At 29.1% G+C, this 18416-nt stretch overlaps 1 protein-coding gene, 1 long non-coding RNA gene and 1 pseudogene across 7 annotated transcripts; 2 read left to right on the forward strand and 1 right to left on the reverse strand.

The window, feature by feature from the left end:
• LOC105801227 (protein PIR-like) overlaps window positions 1-10899 on the forward strand; it is a 100622-nt pseudogene extending 89723 nt beyond the window's left edge.
• LOC105804583 (uncharacterized) lies at window positions 453-1156 on the forward strand. Its single transcript, XR_001137034.2, has 2 exons — window positions 453-586; window positions 914-1156. It is a non-coding gene; the product is annotated as an uncharacterized LOC105804583 (long non-coding RNA).
• Window positions 3549-6346, reverse strand: LOC105804582 (tubulin beta chain). 6 transcript variants are annotated; one of them, XM_052623759.1, is made up of 6 exons: window positions 5837-6344; window positions 4914-5005; window positions 4627-4692; window positions 4436-4550; window positions 4207-4246; window positions 3549-3877 (listed from the first exon to the last, which is right to left on the reverse strand). In XM_052623759.1, the coding sequence occupies exons 1-4, from the start codon at window positions 6243-6245 to the stop codon at window positions 4545-4547; spliced, it is 573 nt and encodes a 190-aa protein (XP_052479719.1). In that variant the 5' UTR covers window positions 6246-6344; the 3' UTR covers window positions 3549-3877; window positions 4207-4246; window positions 4436-4544. The 6 variants fall into 6 exon arrangements, with proteins under 6 accessions (XP_052479719.1, XP_052479720.1, XP_052479715.1 ...); XM_052623760.1 differs by having other exon boundaries at window positions 4914-4978; window positions 5837-6341; XM_052623755.1 differs by having other exon boundaries at window positions 4436-4522; window positions 5837-6341.
• Window positions 10900-18416: the final 7517 nt, after the last annotated feature.

Below are 18416 nucleotides of genomic sequence, written 5' to 3' on the forward strand. Positions count from 1 at the left end.
TAATACTTGATAAAAACTAGAATAATAATACATAGTAGAATAAAATTACATATAAAAAAGAATTAAATAAATTGTCATAAAAAATAGTACTTACGCTAATAATAATAATAATAATAATAATAATAATAAATTAAAAAAACCAAATTATAAAAAGGATTAAATAGCCAATAAAACCAAGTCAACAGGAAATAAATGAAATTAAAACAAAATGGAGGATTAAATTGCAACACGCGAATTACATGGGGGCCAAATTAAAAGAGGAACAACGGGTTTAATTAAAACGCGTCGCAAAAAGGGAGGCCTAACTGCGGAAATTTGTCATTTAGGGCAAGAATGCGCAGACCCTGCTAGCTGGTCGGGTCGACGTGCGGATCCTGCCTTCATCCAAACGGCGCTGTTTTGCTTATATTCTTTAAATCAGTTTTTTTTACAAACAGAAATATCGGCAACAAAAAAAAACAATCTAAAACTCTCTGCTAGGGTTTTCCCTTAACACAACCCTAGCCGCCGCAGCCAAGCTATTCCATGGCCTCCGATCCTCACCCACCTCCGATTGCGACGGAGGGAACTAAGGTTCGACCACCAGGTAAAACTCTCCTCTTTTCACTGTTCTTTTTTATATACAATGAATAAACAAAAAATGAATCAAGAACAGAAGGGAAAATCGTTGAAGAAAATCACCTTTAATAAACTACTATCTTTATTCTCTTGTATTTTTTTTTGTATCAAATCAGTGTTTTTTTATCCCTTTTTCGTCTCTTCCCCACCATTACAGATTTGGAATCGGCCTTATATAGCCGAGTCAAAAAATAAATAAATAAATAAATAAATAATCATCTATATTTTCTCTGCCCTTCCATTATTCTATTTCCTTCTGTTATTCTATCGTGCCTCTCTTTGTGGTTCGTTGCAGGTACGTGGAAGACGTGCGTTGTGCGGAGCTGCTGTACGTTCGTGCGTGGAGGAGAACGTATGGAGGGGGCGACGCTCGTGGGAAGCTGGAGGCAGCAGGTGAAGATTCTAGGGTTTTCTGATTTTTCAGTTTTGGGCTGATTTGGGTTTTAGGGTAATTGGGCTGGTGAAATTGGGCCACAAACATGTAAAAATGGACAGTTTATTGTTTTATTTTATATTTGGGCTTTAGTATTTGGTTTTTTATATTGGTTTTATTCATTCAAATGGGCCCGGGCAATAATTGGGCATTACACTTGAGAATGTATTGTCACAAATCTTGATTAGGATTTATTGATTTGAAAGTGTTCCATTTATTGGGCATTTTATGAACAGTATTTCATTCACTAACTTTTTTTAGAGGTTGTTTACCTCTATCCATCTAGCTTGCTAAGACAATCAGTAATAATATTGTCAATTCTTTTTACATATAAAAATTCAAAATTAAAAGTACATAATTCATTATACCATCTAATTCTTCCGATACAGTTTCCAAACTTTTATTAGTAAGGAAATGTTTAACTGCTTGATTATTAATTTTATGATAAATTTTTCAGTGCTAAATATTTAATTTTATTATCGGTTTTATTCCTTTCTTTATTGCTAATAATTCTTTTCATATAGGACATAATTAATTTCATTCGGTTTAAATTTTCCCGAACTATATCCACATATTAATTCTTCAATATTTATTGTTCTAGCTTTTAAAATACAACCCCAATGATTTTGTGAAGTATCTGTTTCTAAAATTAATTTATCATCTTATTTAGGTAAATAAACTTTTGGAATTTTATTAATTTTAGATTTTAAATTTTTATAATTTTTGAGTCTATTTTAGACGAGATAAAGGGTTTATTCTTTTAAATTTTCATATAAAATACCTATTTTTTCAGATAAGATAGGAAAGAAATTTCTTCCATAATTAATAATTGCTAAATATTGTTGAAGTCGCTTTTTATCTTCAATTTTTTAGGAAATTATTTTATTTTTTCTATAATATGATCTTGTAGTTTAAGACCATCTGCAAATAATTTTAATACTAAGAATTCTATTTTTTCTAGCTCTATTTTCTTAGGACTTAGTATGATTCCATGTTTTATGAATTCTTGAGAAATTATATTAAATGTTTTCCATGTAATTTTAATGTGTTTGAAAATATCAAAATATCATATATATATATATATATATATATATATAGCTACATTAAATATAGAATCCATCCATCTTTGAAAGATTTGTGGTGCATTACATAATCCAAATGACATTACTTTCCATTGATAATGTCCATTAGGTGCACTAAAAGCTATCAAAGGTTTGGACTCTTTTGTTAGCATGATTTGCCAGAATCTTGATTTACAGTCAAATTTACTAAAATATTTTGCTTGTTTAGCTTGATTAATTAAAACATCCTTTCTTGGAATAAAGTAACCATCAGAAATAATATTTTGATTTAATCTTTTATAATTAATAACCATCTAGCTTTTCCTCTTTTTATTTTGGCATGATTTTATAAAGGCTAGACTAGAATGTGGACTATTAGTTTTTTCTATTAAACCTTTTTCTAATAATTCTTTAATTTGTATGTAAATTCGTCTATATCTTGTTTAGTATAGATCATTGGTTTAACTCTAATAATTTTATTGGGATTTTCTAATTTAATATCACAATATCTAGGGCTATTTTGCCATAATTTTAATGGTTCTTCACTAGAATTATTATCTAATATTTTAAACAAACAATGACTTGTTTCAAGGTGTTTAATTTGTTCTTTTCTTGGTGGTGTAAATTTTTATCACAAACAAATTTATGATTTTCTACTAAAGGTATTTCTATAAAAGTTTTTTCTACAAATAACATAATTAAATTTTATCACTAGAAAATGGTAAATGTTGATATATAAAATTATTACCTAATAATATATCTCCATGCATCTTTGGAAAGTATAATATTTTAGATATCACAAATCATACATTATTTATGTAGATTTGTACATTTCTAGCTTTATATTGAATTATGGTTTCATTACCATCTATTCCTATGACTCTTATTGGATACTTCATAAGTTCCCATTTTTCTAAAGGAATGGCATTTTTTCTGCAACTATTAGTTGTACCTCACTACACCAAAACTAGTTTTTAGCGACGTTTTTTTAGGCCTTTAGCGGCGCTAAAAATTTGAGGTGCTTCCACAAGCGCCGCAAAAAACGCTGCTATTGACAACGTCGCTAAATTAGCGGCGTTTTTATGACCTTTAGCGGCGCTTTGAAAAAAAACGCCGCTAAAGAACAGGACCTTTAGCGGCGCTTTCATAAAAAACGCCACTAAAGAACATGACCTTTAGCGGCGCTTTACCCAAAAACGCCGCTAAAGAAACATGATCTTTAGCGGCGCTTTTATCACAAACGCAGCTAAAAAGCATGACCTTTAGCGACGCTTTTAAAGAAAACGCCACTAAAAGCATTTTTATTAAATGAATTTTTATAATAACAAATAGAATGGTCAAATTTTATTTTGAATGTATTACTTTTCATTAACAATAAAAGTAAAATAAATTATAGTAATAAATTTCAACATTCACCTATAATATGGCAATAAAAGTAAAAGAACACATATTCTTTTCATTAATATATAACAAAAATCAGTACTACAATACACGGTTATTATACATTCGCTTCCGTTTTCTTGCAGCGCTGAATTGATTGAACTGTACGAGTATATGTTACTTACACAGGGAACAAAATTTTGGCTACATATTTCATTTCTCAATGTCGTCCTTATTTTTAGTCTAATAATAAAAACATCACCTTAATTTTCCGTAGTGGTGAAACAACAAAAGAAAACTTTACTTATCACTCCATGTGTGACCAAAGAAAAATACATCCATGGCTTCTTGCAAATCCTCAGTAGCATCTGCCCTCTTTGAGTAACTACATGACAAAATTAGTATTATTTAAAAAGATAACTACAATTGTGTAGCAACTTATGCTTGGTGGTTAACATAGACTAGAAATTGCTGTTATATTATTATAATATAATTGAAATTCAGAAAGTTACTTTTTATTGGAAAAAAAAGTCTGAAAATAAACAATTAGTCTAGTTCTTCATCTGTAAGAAAAATTACTTCAACAACAATGTTCAAGAGGAGCATCCATGCACGCAAATGACCATTTTTGTGTGTGTGTGAGAGATAGAGGAAACGCAAATGGGTAAATACTATCTTGTGATTGTGCCAAAGATGACAAGAAACAGAACTAACCTGAAAGTGCAGTTTTGTCGTCTGTTTCTAACCCAAGTTCCTGCACCAGAAAAAAAATGAAATTCATTCCAATTTCTACAGAGGAAAGGTTGGAATAAAGAATAGAGACAAGAGTTCAAAGAAAATAAAATGATTATATGGGGGCATATTAGACTATATTTAAAGATAAATTGGTAAAAGCATTAGCAAAAAGAACATACATAATAATAATATATTGGAATAAAAATACCTTCTTTATTGCCTTAAGCTGCTCATTCAACAAGTATCAGCGTTGTTCACCACTTATCTTTTCCTCGATTGCTTTCGGAATTGAGTCCTAAAAGTATGCTTCAAATGATTTAGACCTACTCAAATCAAACAACAACAACAAAAAGGTTTAAATAACGTAGAGGTGCAAGGAGATTCAATGGCATCAAGTACCTGAATCTTGCTGATTTCCATTTCCTTTTTTACTAATTCCAGTGTAAGTTGCAACCGCTTATGCACCTAATGAAAACAGTACAGAACAGTTTAACAAGAAAAAAGATAATTACTCCAATCTCCAAATATATAAAATCAAACAAACAGGTCAATGCCTATTCCAGGATAATTCACATACTAGATGTTTGAGACTTGTGATATCCTAATCAAATATAAAACCAACTAAACCAGAAAAAGATCTCAAAAAAGATCAGTAATCAATAGTACATTGTATCCAGTGCACTTACATCCAACTCTTCAATAACTTGCTGGCATTGCAATTTGTTTGCACCAGATATTGTAGCTCTAAAATCTGCTAACCTTGGAAAATTGAAATCAACTATATGTTGCAACACATTAAGAAGGCAAAAAAGAAGAAAGATTTCACAATTAAGTCGCTAAAGTTAATTGAACAACCCAACAAATAGATTTTGATAGTGATATGATGTACATATAATTCATTAGAAGCAGGAAAAAGTGCTGCTGAAGACTTTGCCCTTGCATTGTCTCCGTTCTCTGCCAGAATTACAGTCAAAATACAAGTATTATCATCTAAAGCCTTTTTTAACAACACTAGAAATGAGCTACTGGTCTAACGTACACGCCCACTAACTCGAAAACCTCAGAAGCGGAAGCAGTAGGTTCTGAGATTTCATTGCTGCATGGTAAGCAATGTTAATAACTTCTTTCTCTCAGCTGAACATTAGAAGAGTTACACTCAAAGGAAAATATCCATTCAACATAGAATTTTTAAGCCAAACTAACCTTGCTAAAGTTTGTGAAGTCCCTTGCTAAAGTTTGCTTAATAAAACCTCCATGTTGTTTATAACAATTTTACTTCAAAATAGAAGTGTTCAGTAGGTATAACAGACAAGAAGACATAGTCCAAACTAAGGAGAAATATATCAGCACTAAAGATGAAATAAAAGACCTCCCTAAAATCCACCGAAATAGGAGAAGGGAAAATGAAAGAAAATCTCTTGGAAAGCACCCAAAATAGCTTACTGAACCCAAGAACCAAAAATAAATTATGAGATCCAAAATCGACGGGGGTGAAAGGATAAATTTAACATTAAACCAAGAACCAAAAAACAGAGATCTCAACAAAACCTATAGGTTAAAAGTGCTTTGGGGAAAAGAAAAAAAAGGGTCAAAGCTGTAGGGTTTATACCTTGTAAGCAATCACAATTCTCAGCCTCTTTCCTGAAAACATCAAGAACAGAATCAATGAGCTCAGCTCCTTCCGTGTAAGAACCCTTGGCCCAGTTGTTGCCAGCACCAGACTGTCCGAAGACGAAGTTATCGGGGCGAAAGGTTTGTCCAAAAGGACCAGATCTGACGGAATCCATAGTGCCCGGCTCCAGATCCATGAGAATAGCGCTCCAGATCCATGAGAACAGCGCGTGGGACATACCTTCCACCACTGGCTTCATTGTAGTAGACATTGATGCACTCCAACTGAAGGTCGGAGTCACCGTTATATTTTCCAGTGTTGTCAACTTCATGCTCGTCGCATATGACTTCCCAGAAATTAGCCCTGATCTAGTTCCCACATTGACCACCTTGGATGAACGAACCATCCGATCTGCTCAAACTTCAAAGTGAAGAAGAAATTGGGAGAGGCGCACTTTAGGGTTTGGATTTGGTTGAAAAATGAAAGCGGGTTGTTTACGCGCTTTTTTTTTAAAGTAAAATGATTTTTTGTGGCGTTTTTAACAAAAACGCCACTAAAAATTAAAGTACTGAAAAGAGACAGCCCCGTTTTACTAAATTTTAATGCATAATTCTGGCGTTTATGTAAAAACACCACTAAAAATTAATTTATTGAAGATAAACGGTGGCGTTTTGATAAAAATTTTACCTAAATATCCATATCAATCTATTATTTTTTTAACTTATTTATTAATTCTATTTAAATTAATATTTAAATATATCAAATGGTTTAGATTAAAAATTTTTAAATATAAAAGCATTAATTAATTGTATAAAATTTTATCATTTAATAAATCTCAAGTAAACCTTAACCTTAAACCCTAAATTAACCATTCAATACATATAAAGTCTATCTATTATATATCTCTTAAATAATTTAAACTATACTCATAATTTCAATATATTAAATTTATTATTATCTCTTTTACAATTATATAAGAACATATTTAAAATATAAATTAAAAAGCTAATTAATCTAAACCCAAAACCCTAACCCGACCCCTGGGGCCTAAACTCTAAATCCTTAATTCTTAACCTCAAAATGTCTAACCCCTAAACCCTTAACCCCTAATTAACCTCTAAACCTTAAATCCCAACCCTTAAACCATAATCCCCGTTCCATAATCCCTAAATCCAAACTTCATAAACCTTAAAATAGTAACTCCTAAACTGGCCTTAAATTTTAAATTAATCATATACCCTAAACTAAAAACCCTAAACAAATTTATTGTTATCTCTTTTACAATTGTATATATAAGAACATATTTAAAATATAAATTAAAAAAACTAATTAATCTAAACCCAAAACCCTAACCTGACCCCTAAATCCTTAAACCTTAAATCCCTACCTCTTAACCCCATAATGTCTAACCCCTAAGCCCCTAACCCCTAACCCCTAAACCTTAAATCCCAACCCTTAAACCATAATCCCTGATACATAATCCTTAAATCCATACTCCCTCAACCTTCAAATAGTAACTCCTAAACTGGCCTTAAATCGTAAATTAATCATATACTCTAAACCAAAAACCCTAAACTATAGTGATAATTAATTCAATATTTTAAAATTAATACTATTTCTTTTACGATTATATAAAAAAATTTAATATATAAATTAAAAAACAATCAGTAATCATATACCCAAAAAACTTTAAAATTATTTTAAATAATAGTATTTTATTTTTTCCATGTGTTCTATTTTCAAATTATTTCTACGTGTTATTATTTTTTCTGAAGATTTTAAATATTCAATTAGAAATAAATTGAATTTTATTTAATTAATATAAATAAATCAAGTAAGATAAAATATTTTTAGCGGCGCTTTTCCAAAAACGCCGCTAAAGACCCAGGCATTAGCGGCGCTTTTCTAAAAACGCCGTTAAAGCCACGAAAGGTCAGAAAACGACGCTGTTGGGCTTATGTTTTTTGCGGCCTTTTTTTTAAAAACGCCGCTAATGCTTATTTTTAGCTGCGTTTTTTGAAAAACGCCACTAATGCTCAATCTTTAGTGGCGATTTCCATAAAGTGCCGCTAATGCTTGATTTTTACCGGCGTTTTTTGTCCAAACGCCGCTAAAAGTGCTACTAAAAGCCTGTTTTGGTGTAGTGCCTCCAATATCTAATAAAGCATGTAAAGAATATGTTTTATATTCTCTAAATTGAAATGTAATTTCAATATATGTGTAATATTTTCTGGATTGGAAATTTGAAAATGTAACTACATCACTTGCTCCAAGTTTTATTTGTTGGAGTATTATCGAAGTTTGTTTATATTCCATTCTAGTGTTTCTAGAAGATACACAGTTTCTATTTGGTTCTATGGGAAAAATTGGAATATGAACTGTTTTCATCCCTATCGGTGGATTTTCCTCATATTCCTCTATTTGAGTATTTAAGGGTAAAACCAATTTATCATTTGTATTTGTTATAGTTGTATTAAATAGTGGGATTTATGTTAATCCACCTCTAGTGTCTTTGGCAACTTTATTACCACTTATATTTTCTCATCTTTCACACCATATCTTATATTTAGATATTTTATAAATTTCTTCTTTAGAAATATGATTTTTATTAATTTTTTCTATCTTTTCATCGAAAAGTCTTTTCTTCTCAATTATATTTCCTAATTTTATATATTGTAGTTCATTCTTAAGAATTTCTTCTAACTGGTTATTTGAACTGCTTCCTATATTAAACATAAATATATATTCTTCTTCATCGTATCAAAATTTGTTTCGATATTAATTCATAAAATATTTCCTCGAGATTTATTTCTTCTTCGAACATATTTCTAAATCATGTTCTTCAAGTCTTTTAATCATTTTTCTTGCACTTTTCCTTTATTAAGACAATTTGGTGCTATATGACCTTATTCATCACATATGAAACACTTACATTTTTGTTTTTAGGATTTTTAGAAGTTTTTCTTCTAATAAATTTATTCTTTTATTATAACCAGTATTTTTTTATTTCGGTTTCCATCTAACTAGCTTATATCTTCTATTTTTTTATAAGTATTGGACGTACTAATTTACATCCAAATTTACATTCATTTTTAGAATTTTTGTATAATGTTTAGTACTTAGTTTATGCTTAATTTGTTTAGAGGCCTTACTTTGTAAACAATAAATAGTTATTCTCTCTTTTTGCAAAATTAATTCAATTTCCTATAGAATCTATGATTTTTATTCTACCCCGATATTTCACTATGCTTTTCTAAATAAGAATCGTATTTTTTTATACAAATCTCATCCCATGGTGGTGATAATTTATGGAAATATTGATTTTCCATAAATTTATATTTTATTTTTAGTTTTTGATATTCATGAAGAAAATTTTAGAAAATTCTTCTAGATATCGATATCACATAATTTAATTTTTGACAATACATTACTAGATAGACAATCTTGGTCTTTTTTATCAAGATATCCACAAAATTCTATTTTTAAAATATAAGTTAACCCTTTTAATAAATCTTTAGGAGTTTGAATCTGGTTGATTAACTACCCATTTTGTTCTTTTCTTTTTTCTGATTCTTCTCATCTTCTTAGGAATTGTAGAACATCCACATAAAATGTTCCAACAAAGTAGTTTAAAAAATTTCCGTTGACCACATGTTGTTGTTAACTACTATAGTCATAGATTGTGCCCAATCATCTATGATTTTTTCATAGTCTGCTATAGGAATTTTAGTTAGATCTAAATATATTCCTCTTTGAGCAACATTTCTTTTATTTAGATCATCTATTCTATGTGGGATTGATTGAGTAGATGATTCTCCTAAATTTTCAAATTTTATTTCATTAGTAGCAATGTTTTTGGTTTGATTACAAAAAATTCTAGTTGTATTTTCATCTTGTTCATAGTTTTTATGAAAAGATCTTAAATAATCATCTTTTTGAAAATCTGACTCTAATTTTCTTTTTTGCATGAAGATCATGATCTGTTTGATCAGTATCAATTGGTTCTGGCATTTCTATATTTTCTTCTTCATCTGTTAAAGTATTTTCTTAATCAAATTTGTAACTTGTAACATTTTGTATCTTCCAAGTTTATAGACATCACAAGTGCTGTCCCAAAGACTGGGTTCATTGACATCACAACCTCAAAGAATTTCTATCGTATATATAACCATATATACAAGAACTTTAAGGAATATGAAGAGCTGGAGTAGCAAAATTACACCTTGCTTCCCCTTAAAAATGTATGTTTTTAATACCTTCTACTAACACTTCCTTTTTTCTTCTTGAACCACGGGTATCTATAACAGTCTGCTCAATTACAGCCTAACAATCATGATATGCTGGGGGATTCAGTTGCTTGGGGCGGCTGTACCATAAAATACTTGCTCGGCAAACAGCTGCATTTCGAGCTATTTGATTTTTCATACAAATCCTAAATGTTGCGGAAGATGAAGCTGCATCAATCATGCAAACCCATAAAAGTCCTCATTCTGGCCAGGTACAGGATCCAAAAGTCCTTATTCTGCATGATTGCTTTAAACCGAAGGTTTATCTGTTAATGTATATTGAAAACCAAATTCACAGTTTTCTCCATACTTACGACTCATTTTGAGTTGAGATCCGAGCTCTACGGCCAGGCTAAATAGCTATTTCAGAAATGAGTCTACTGATTATCACTACAGTTTTGGTTTTGAGTGACGTGATAAAATGAGGCTTGTGTAGCCAAAATGACCTGAATTTATTTTCACACATGCTCGTTGGTTGTTCATGTATAACTTGTTGCTTCTTGATTGGTCGTTGATTGTTCATGTATAACTTGTTGCTTCTTGGTTGGTCAATCTTTAATGGCATTACTATTTGAAAAGGGATGGGATAGCATGTTAGAAGCAATGAAGGAAGCGAGGAGGTTGAACACTCACGTATTTTCGATGCTGAAAGCACGTTGCCCTCTGGAGGACAAAATGGCTTGTGCTATAAAGCAAACTGGTGCTCCTCTGCCTCAGATTAAGTTTGAGAATACTGTTTCTGCCTTCAAAACACTGCCGCAGAAAGGTACCTGAGTGAGTTCATATGTGCTGTTGAAAGAAGAAAATTTATATGGATATTGCCTGATCGATCCCTCGTGCCTTCAGCGCGTTCTATTTCAGTACAGGCCACTCCTTTTTAATTTATTTGCGATTTAGACCCCCAAAGTTCTGTTTTCAGTTTAAATTAGTCCCTTTTTGTTATATTTTTGCTATTAAATTAATTAATTTCAATAATGTTATCATTATTTTTAATATTATTGTTTTTAATATTGTTATTACTATTATCATGCTTATTATTATTTATACCTTTGTAATTTTAGATTTAATTATATACATACATACTTGGATCTATATACATATGCATACTTCCATACTTCGTATACTTTATAATTATATATACATACACTTTTATAATATATATACATATATACATGTACGTGTACATATTTTATAACTTATCTATATATGTGTGTATATACATATTTATATTTTATGTTTTATAATTTATATACATATCTATATATCTATATACATATTTTGTTTTCATAAATATATATATATACACACTTATATATATGCTTTAGATTTCAAAATATAACCTCTTTTACACATTTCTTTTATATTTTATAAATCACATATACATATATATATATTATCCTATATTTTACAACTTACATATACATATATATATATTATACTTTATAATTTTAATATACGTACATATATACATATATATATTTTATAATTTTATTCATTTTCTTTATCGTTATTATTGCTTCATTTGGTGTTCATTTAGTTATTTATTTACATGCCCATTATTATTATTATTATTATTATTATTATTATTATTATTTAAGTGCTTTAGTTTTTATTTGTTTATTTACTTGTTATTGTGTATATATGATTGATTTTTTATTATATATTCATCATCTTATTTATTTATCTTTTATCTGCTTCGTATTATTTTTACTTGCATTATCATAATAGTTATTCCGTTATATATAATTTTTATCCAAATTCAAAAGGAAAATTTTTCTAAATAAAGGCAATACTCGATATTTGGGATCTTCGAGAGGATTGAGCCCTAACGTATTGGGTTCCAATTTTCTTCGTTGAATCTAAACAATCGAGAATGCTCTTTAATCAAAAAACATAAATAAAAAGCTCATTATCGGGAATTCAATATGTTGTGTCCTAATGCATTGGATATGACACGTTGTTTTCTCGAGATGAGGATTTTTTTAAAATAATAATAAAGACAATATTCAATGTTTAGAATTTTGAGAAATTGTGCCCTAACGTATTGGGCTGCGATTTCTTCATCTGACTTAAACAAATTGAATATCCTTTTAAATTTTATTGCACGAGTATTTTGGACAAGCTCATTTTTTAGGAGGTGAAATATCATGCCCTAACTCATTGGGTGTGACATTTTCTCTCTCCGAAAAGAGAGGGTCTTAACGGGTAATTTGATTTATACAAGTTTTTTTTAAAAGAATCGTATTTTAAATCTCTTTAAAGTTTTCAATTTTCGACATTAAGACACTAATTAATCAACTAGGTACCAATTTTTGGGCGTTACGAGAGTGCTAATCCTTCTTCGTACGTAACTAACTCCCAAACCTGTTTTTTTGAATTTTGCAGACCAAAAGCATTGTTTTAATAAATCTAAACCGTTTATTAAAAACAACTGTTTTACGAGGTGACCCAATCACACTTCATCAACAAAGATTGGTGGCGACTCCCGTATTTGTTTTCATTGTCAAAATTAAAGCCTGCCCGTTTTAATAATAATAATAATAATAATAATAATAATAATAATAATAATAATAATGGATGCAAATAAATGGGAGATTTCTATTGGGTTTCTCTTCTTTTCTATTATTATTATAATTAGTATATTCCTATATATATATATATATATATATATAGGAGATTAGACTCCTCATTTTTAATATATAAATATGAAATGAGTTACAATAAGATAAAAATAAAAGGTTTATCATAATGAGCATCCATTTAATAATATTTATAACAATATATACTTAAATTAATTAAAATCAATAATCATGCATGAAAGAAATTGATAAGCACTACAAAATCCGCTAAATATAAGCGTGTATAAGAAATTAAAAAAGTATATGCATCTAACTTTGTGATTACAATAACTTATCCATTCAATCATAAATAGTGATTGCAATAGAATTTCAAAATTAATATACACGTAGAATTTTTTTTGAAATAAGATTTTTTAATAATAAGTTAATAATCTCCAAATAGTCTTAGGCTACAAAATGTTCATGTTAATTATAAGTTGAGAATATTTTTTGAATAAATAAGTTAAGAATATTTTAAGTGTAGTAATTATGTTGAATAAACTATTAATTACTTCGTAACACTGTTTACTTTAGAAAGTGTAAGAATTTAAATTATGAAAACTTTTAAATAATTTAAAGTAAATTTTCAAATTAAGAACTAGAATTATATTGATAAAATAGTAAATATAATTAATCATATATATTTATTTATTTTATTTTTCCTTCTAATAATATATATGATTTATATACTTAATATAAATATTGATTAAATTGATATTTTAAATTATTTTTAAGTTAAATATAATTTGAATGTGTTGACACATTTAGAGGCAAGTTTGTTCCTGTGGCTAAAACAATTGTCACAATTTCAAGTATTGTTTTATTGCCCTACTTGCTTGTTTTAGAGTGTTGGTAGATTTTAGAACAAAAGCATTAAGTTGTTTATTTTGAACATATTTGGACGTGTAAAGCACAAAACTTGAAGATCAATTGAGTTGAAATTGAACACATAAAAGATTGATCTCCTACAACCCAAGATAGATTACTTGTTGAACAAGAAAAGTCACTTTTCATGTTTTGAAGGCATTGGATTAAATTGAAAATCTTATGAAAATAGTATATTGTATTGAGTTTTAGCCTTTTTATTAGAGGAATGATTATATTATAATTCTTATACAAATATAAATTATCTAAAATACATGTTTAAGGTTTCTTAAATTTTAGCAAATATGTATTAATAAATAATAAAAAATTATTTAATATTGAATCTTCAAAATTGGAATATAAATATACATGAAGATTTATTAGAGTGTCAAATGACTATATATAACTATACCACGTTTCCTAATCTATAAGAAAATGTCCTCCTTCATATCAACTGAATCAATTTTTTTTGTGAAATAAAAATCCCTTATTTCAAAAATAGTGAAATCTGTTTTCTATTTTCAAAATGTAATTCACTTGGGAAGTAATATAAATTTTCATTTAAATATGTACAATATCATAACTAAATAAATATTAAAATTAAAATTTTAATTCTTTGAATCAATGATAACACATATTTAGCATGTATCAATTTTGAACATTGCAAGATATTAATACCATTCTCGCGCATAATCAACTTCTGGGCATAAATTTTCTTTAAGTTTCCAACCTAAAATCTAAATATTACCTAAAAGAATTTTATAGGTGAATGATTGCATATAGTAAAAAAGAAAAGCATTAGAACGCACAAAAAGCAGAAAAAAACCAAAAAAATTAAAAATAAAATACTTTATTCAAGGATATGTTTCTGGAATGCGTGGGTCACAACAATAAGGAACAAATCAACATACGAAACAACTAATTCTTCCTTTTATTTTGCCCATAAATTATTATAGATTAGATGGGAGGGAGAAGTCAATCTTGTGCGTGGTATTTTAAGTGCATTTTCCGATTGTGGTAAATGAAGGATGGTGAATTAGGGACCATGTCGGCATCTTTCGACCTCTTCACATCCTCTATTATAACCAGAGGAGGGTTTTGGCACACAATTACCCATCCCTTGTTTGCATGGCTGTTCAAGATTTTTTCCCATTGCTCCGTTGCTAATTTCTTCCGCATTTGCACCCTCTTCCATCAACATTGAGCTTACCAGCATTGCACAAACCCACAGCACCATGATCTTCTTCTCCACACCCATTTTGTTCCAATGAACTTATTTAAATAATTATTTAATTAAAACTCTGTACTATCCTTCAATCACAAGAGAGGGGATTATATAGTTTGGCAATACTTCTAAACTTAGTAAAATGTTTAACCAAAACTACAAGATTGGAGAATTTTTCTAAACACTTTTAGTAAATTAGATTAGGAATAACAGAAAAGGACATGTTAACATCCCATCCTTCTATTTTACTTACCCTTGCAACTTTAATCGGTATCCACAATTATAGATATGACTTTGTCGAGTAGTTTAATGGAGAGTTTACAAAATTACTCTAATAAAATTATTTGAGATAGTTATGTTTGCAATTTAAATCTTATACATTACCGACTTTGTTCATAAAGATAACTGAGTGATTAAATTTATTTGTTCAAGAGAGAAACTGTGCTATTGGGTGAATTTAATATTTGAATGATTTTGTATACCTACTAAATGATTGAGTAAGTAGGTACGGAGAACTACACTTATATGTGCAAAGGTGAGACTACAATTTATGAGTTAAGGGTTGAAATTAAATTGTTATTTTTTATATTATGTTGATCTAAGTGAATTAGTTCTCAAAGTAATGCTCTGCCGACCTAGGTTAAATTTGAAATTGTTAATTATTCTTGTGTACAAAGTTTACTTGTTTCAACTATTATGGTCGCAACTCTTACACGACATAGCAAAACGTACTTTTACTTTGTATTTGTATTAGATTATGTGATATGTCAATACATGATTAATTTAATTTCTTCCTATTACTATTTAATGGATGAATAAATTAAATAATTGAGTTCATAGTGAAAATTAAATTAAGTAGTCTTTGTAGTTTATTTTATTCAAAATATTAAATAAACTTATACATAGATTCTAATACAATAAAGTCATATGATTTTAATAGAATTAGAATAGGGTTGTGTAAATTATTTAATTAATTATGAGAGAATATTTAATTATTAGATTAGATAATTATATGAGGTTGATTTTTTATTAGGTCATGTACTTGCGGGAGAGTATTTCTTTTGGGAGCCTCCGACCAAACTTTAAATCTTCCAAATTAATTAATTGATGTACTCTGAATAAGAATATAAGTCTTGAAAATGATTCTCTATAAATTTAACACCCCTTATCTAGTTTAGGAGTTTTGGCTAAATCGCAGATGTTACATTTGATCATCAAAGTGATCCTCGAAATCTACTAGTCTATTTTGTAAGGAAATTGTTCTTTTGATTTTAGGAAATCATTTATTATCTTTAAGTCGACTTTATTTAAAGATTCAATTTCGTTATTATTCTCTTGGCGTTTTGAAAACGGCTAAGATTTTCGAAAAAAGATTTATAAAATCTTTTATTTAAAAAAACAACGGAAAATATTTATACTAGTTTTCTAAACCAAAATAACATGCAATTATGAAATTTAAACAAATCATGCTTTAGATACGAAAAAAAAACTAAACAGTTCTAATCCTACGATGTAAAAGACAAAATAAATGATAATTACAACCCCACAATTAAACTGATTAAAGAAAACTTAAAAGAGAGCTTGTAAATAAATAAAAATAGTTGTCTAGTCTAAGTCCCTCCAATGTTATTCAAGTCCTAATTTTTTGTATTACCTGAGAGGGAAAGAAAGGAGGAGTGAGCTTACAACGGCTCAGTGTGAATAAGAATAATATATGATGCAATTTATATTTTTAAGTTCCCACCCACCCCATCCTATCCGCTCTCGAGCATTGCTCGACACTCCAAAACCCACTACAATAACTAACCATCCCGGGTTTAATTTCTAGTGATAATGGTCGTTCACTTGTCACCTATGATGATGACTTTTACCATAATAACTTACCATGCTGGTTTCCCAGTTTTGATGACTTTTTAAACTATCATCCTGGTTTGGTTTGGTTTTGATGGTGTTTTAAACTACCATCTCATCATGTCTGGTTTAGATGACATTGCCACCTACTTCGTGCAATACTAACTCTCGGTGTGGTCTTAATTTTCCAGTGTCTCCTACGGAACCCCTCCATCCTCCATACCTGATTTCATGTAATTATGCACATAAACTTAGCATGTTTTATGCTTTTTATCATCATTTGATGCTACATTCAATATTTTATACTAAGTGTTATATGGCATGTGTTCATGCATACATTCATATCAACATCACATATACACACTACACCAAAACAGGCTTTTAGCGGCACTTTTAGTGGCGTTTGGACAAAAAACGCCGCTAAAAACCTAAGCCCAACGGCATCGTTTTTTTGACCTTTCGGGGCTTTAGCGACGTTTTTGAAAAAGCGCCGCTGATGCTCAGATCTTTAGCGGCGTTTTTGAAAAAGCACCGCTGATGCTCAGATCTTTAACGGCGTTTTTGAAAAAGCGCCGCTAATGCTCAGGCTTTTAGCGGCGTTTTTGAAAAAGCGCCGCAAAAATATTTTATCTTTCTATTTACTATTTAATTTGTTTATTTGTATTAATTAAAATTTAATTTATTTTTAATTGAATATTTGTTAAAAATGGAAAAATTAAAATACTATTATTTAAAATAAGTTTAAAATTTTTTGGATACATGACTGATTAATTTTAATTTATATATTAAATAATTTCATATATAATTGTAAAAGATACGATAGTGTTAATTTTAAAATATTTAATTAATTATCATTATAGTTTAGGGTTTAATATATATGGTTTAGGGTATATGGTTAATTTAGGATTTAAGGCCGGTTTAGGAGTTACAATTTTAAGGTTTATAGATTATGGAATTAGGGATTATGGATTAGGGATTCTGGTTTAAGGGTTGTGATTTAGGGGTTAGGGGTTAGTGGTTAGGGGTTAGAGATTAAGAGTTAGTGATTTAGGGTTTATGAATTCGATGTTAGGTTAGGGTTTAAGGTTTAGATTAATTAGTGTATTTTAATTTATATTAAATAAGGTTTAGGGGTTAGGGGTTAGGGATTAGGGTTTAAGGTTTAGATTAATTAGTGTTTTTTAATTTATATATTAAATAAGGTTTAGGGGTTAGTAGTTAGGGGTTAGGGGTTAGGGGTTAGGGGTTAGAGGTTCAGAGTTAGTGATTCATGGTTTAAAGATTTTGGGTCGGGTTAGGGTTTAAGGTTTAGATTAATTAGTATTTTTTAATTTATATATTAATTAAGTTCTTATATAATTGTAAAAGAGGGGTTAAGGGTTAGAGTTAGGGGTTAGGGGTTAGGGGTTTAGGGTTTATGTTTTATGATTTAAGGTTTAGGAGATAGGGGTTAGGGGTTTAGGGTTTAGATTAAGATTATGATTATAGTTTAAATTAATTAAGAGATTATAGATGAACTTTATATATATTAAATGGTTTACGATTTAAGGTTTACTTGAGATTTATTAAATAATAAAATTTTATACAATCTTTTATATTTAAAAGATTTAATCTAAACCATTTGATATATTTAAATATTATATTATAAAAAATTGATAAATAAAAAAGAAAAGTAATAGATTGATACGGATAAGTAACTATCTATTTTGGATAGGACCAAATTAGAACAAATA

This window comes from Gossypium raimondii, chromosome 11, assembly GCF_025698545.1.
Source record: "Gossypium raimondii isolate GPD5lz chromosome 11, ASM2569854v1, whole genome shotgun sequence".
Lineage (NCBI taxonomy): Eukaryota > Viridiplantae > Streptophyta > Magnoliopsida > Malvales > Malvaceae > Gossypium > Gossypium raimondii.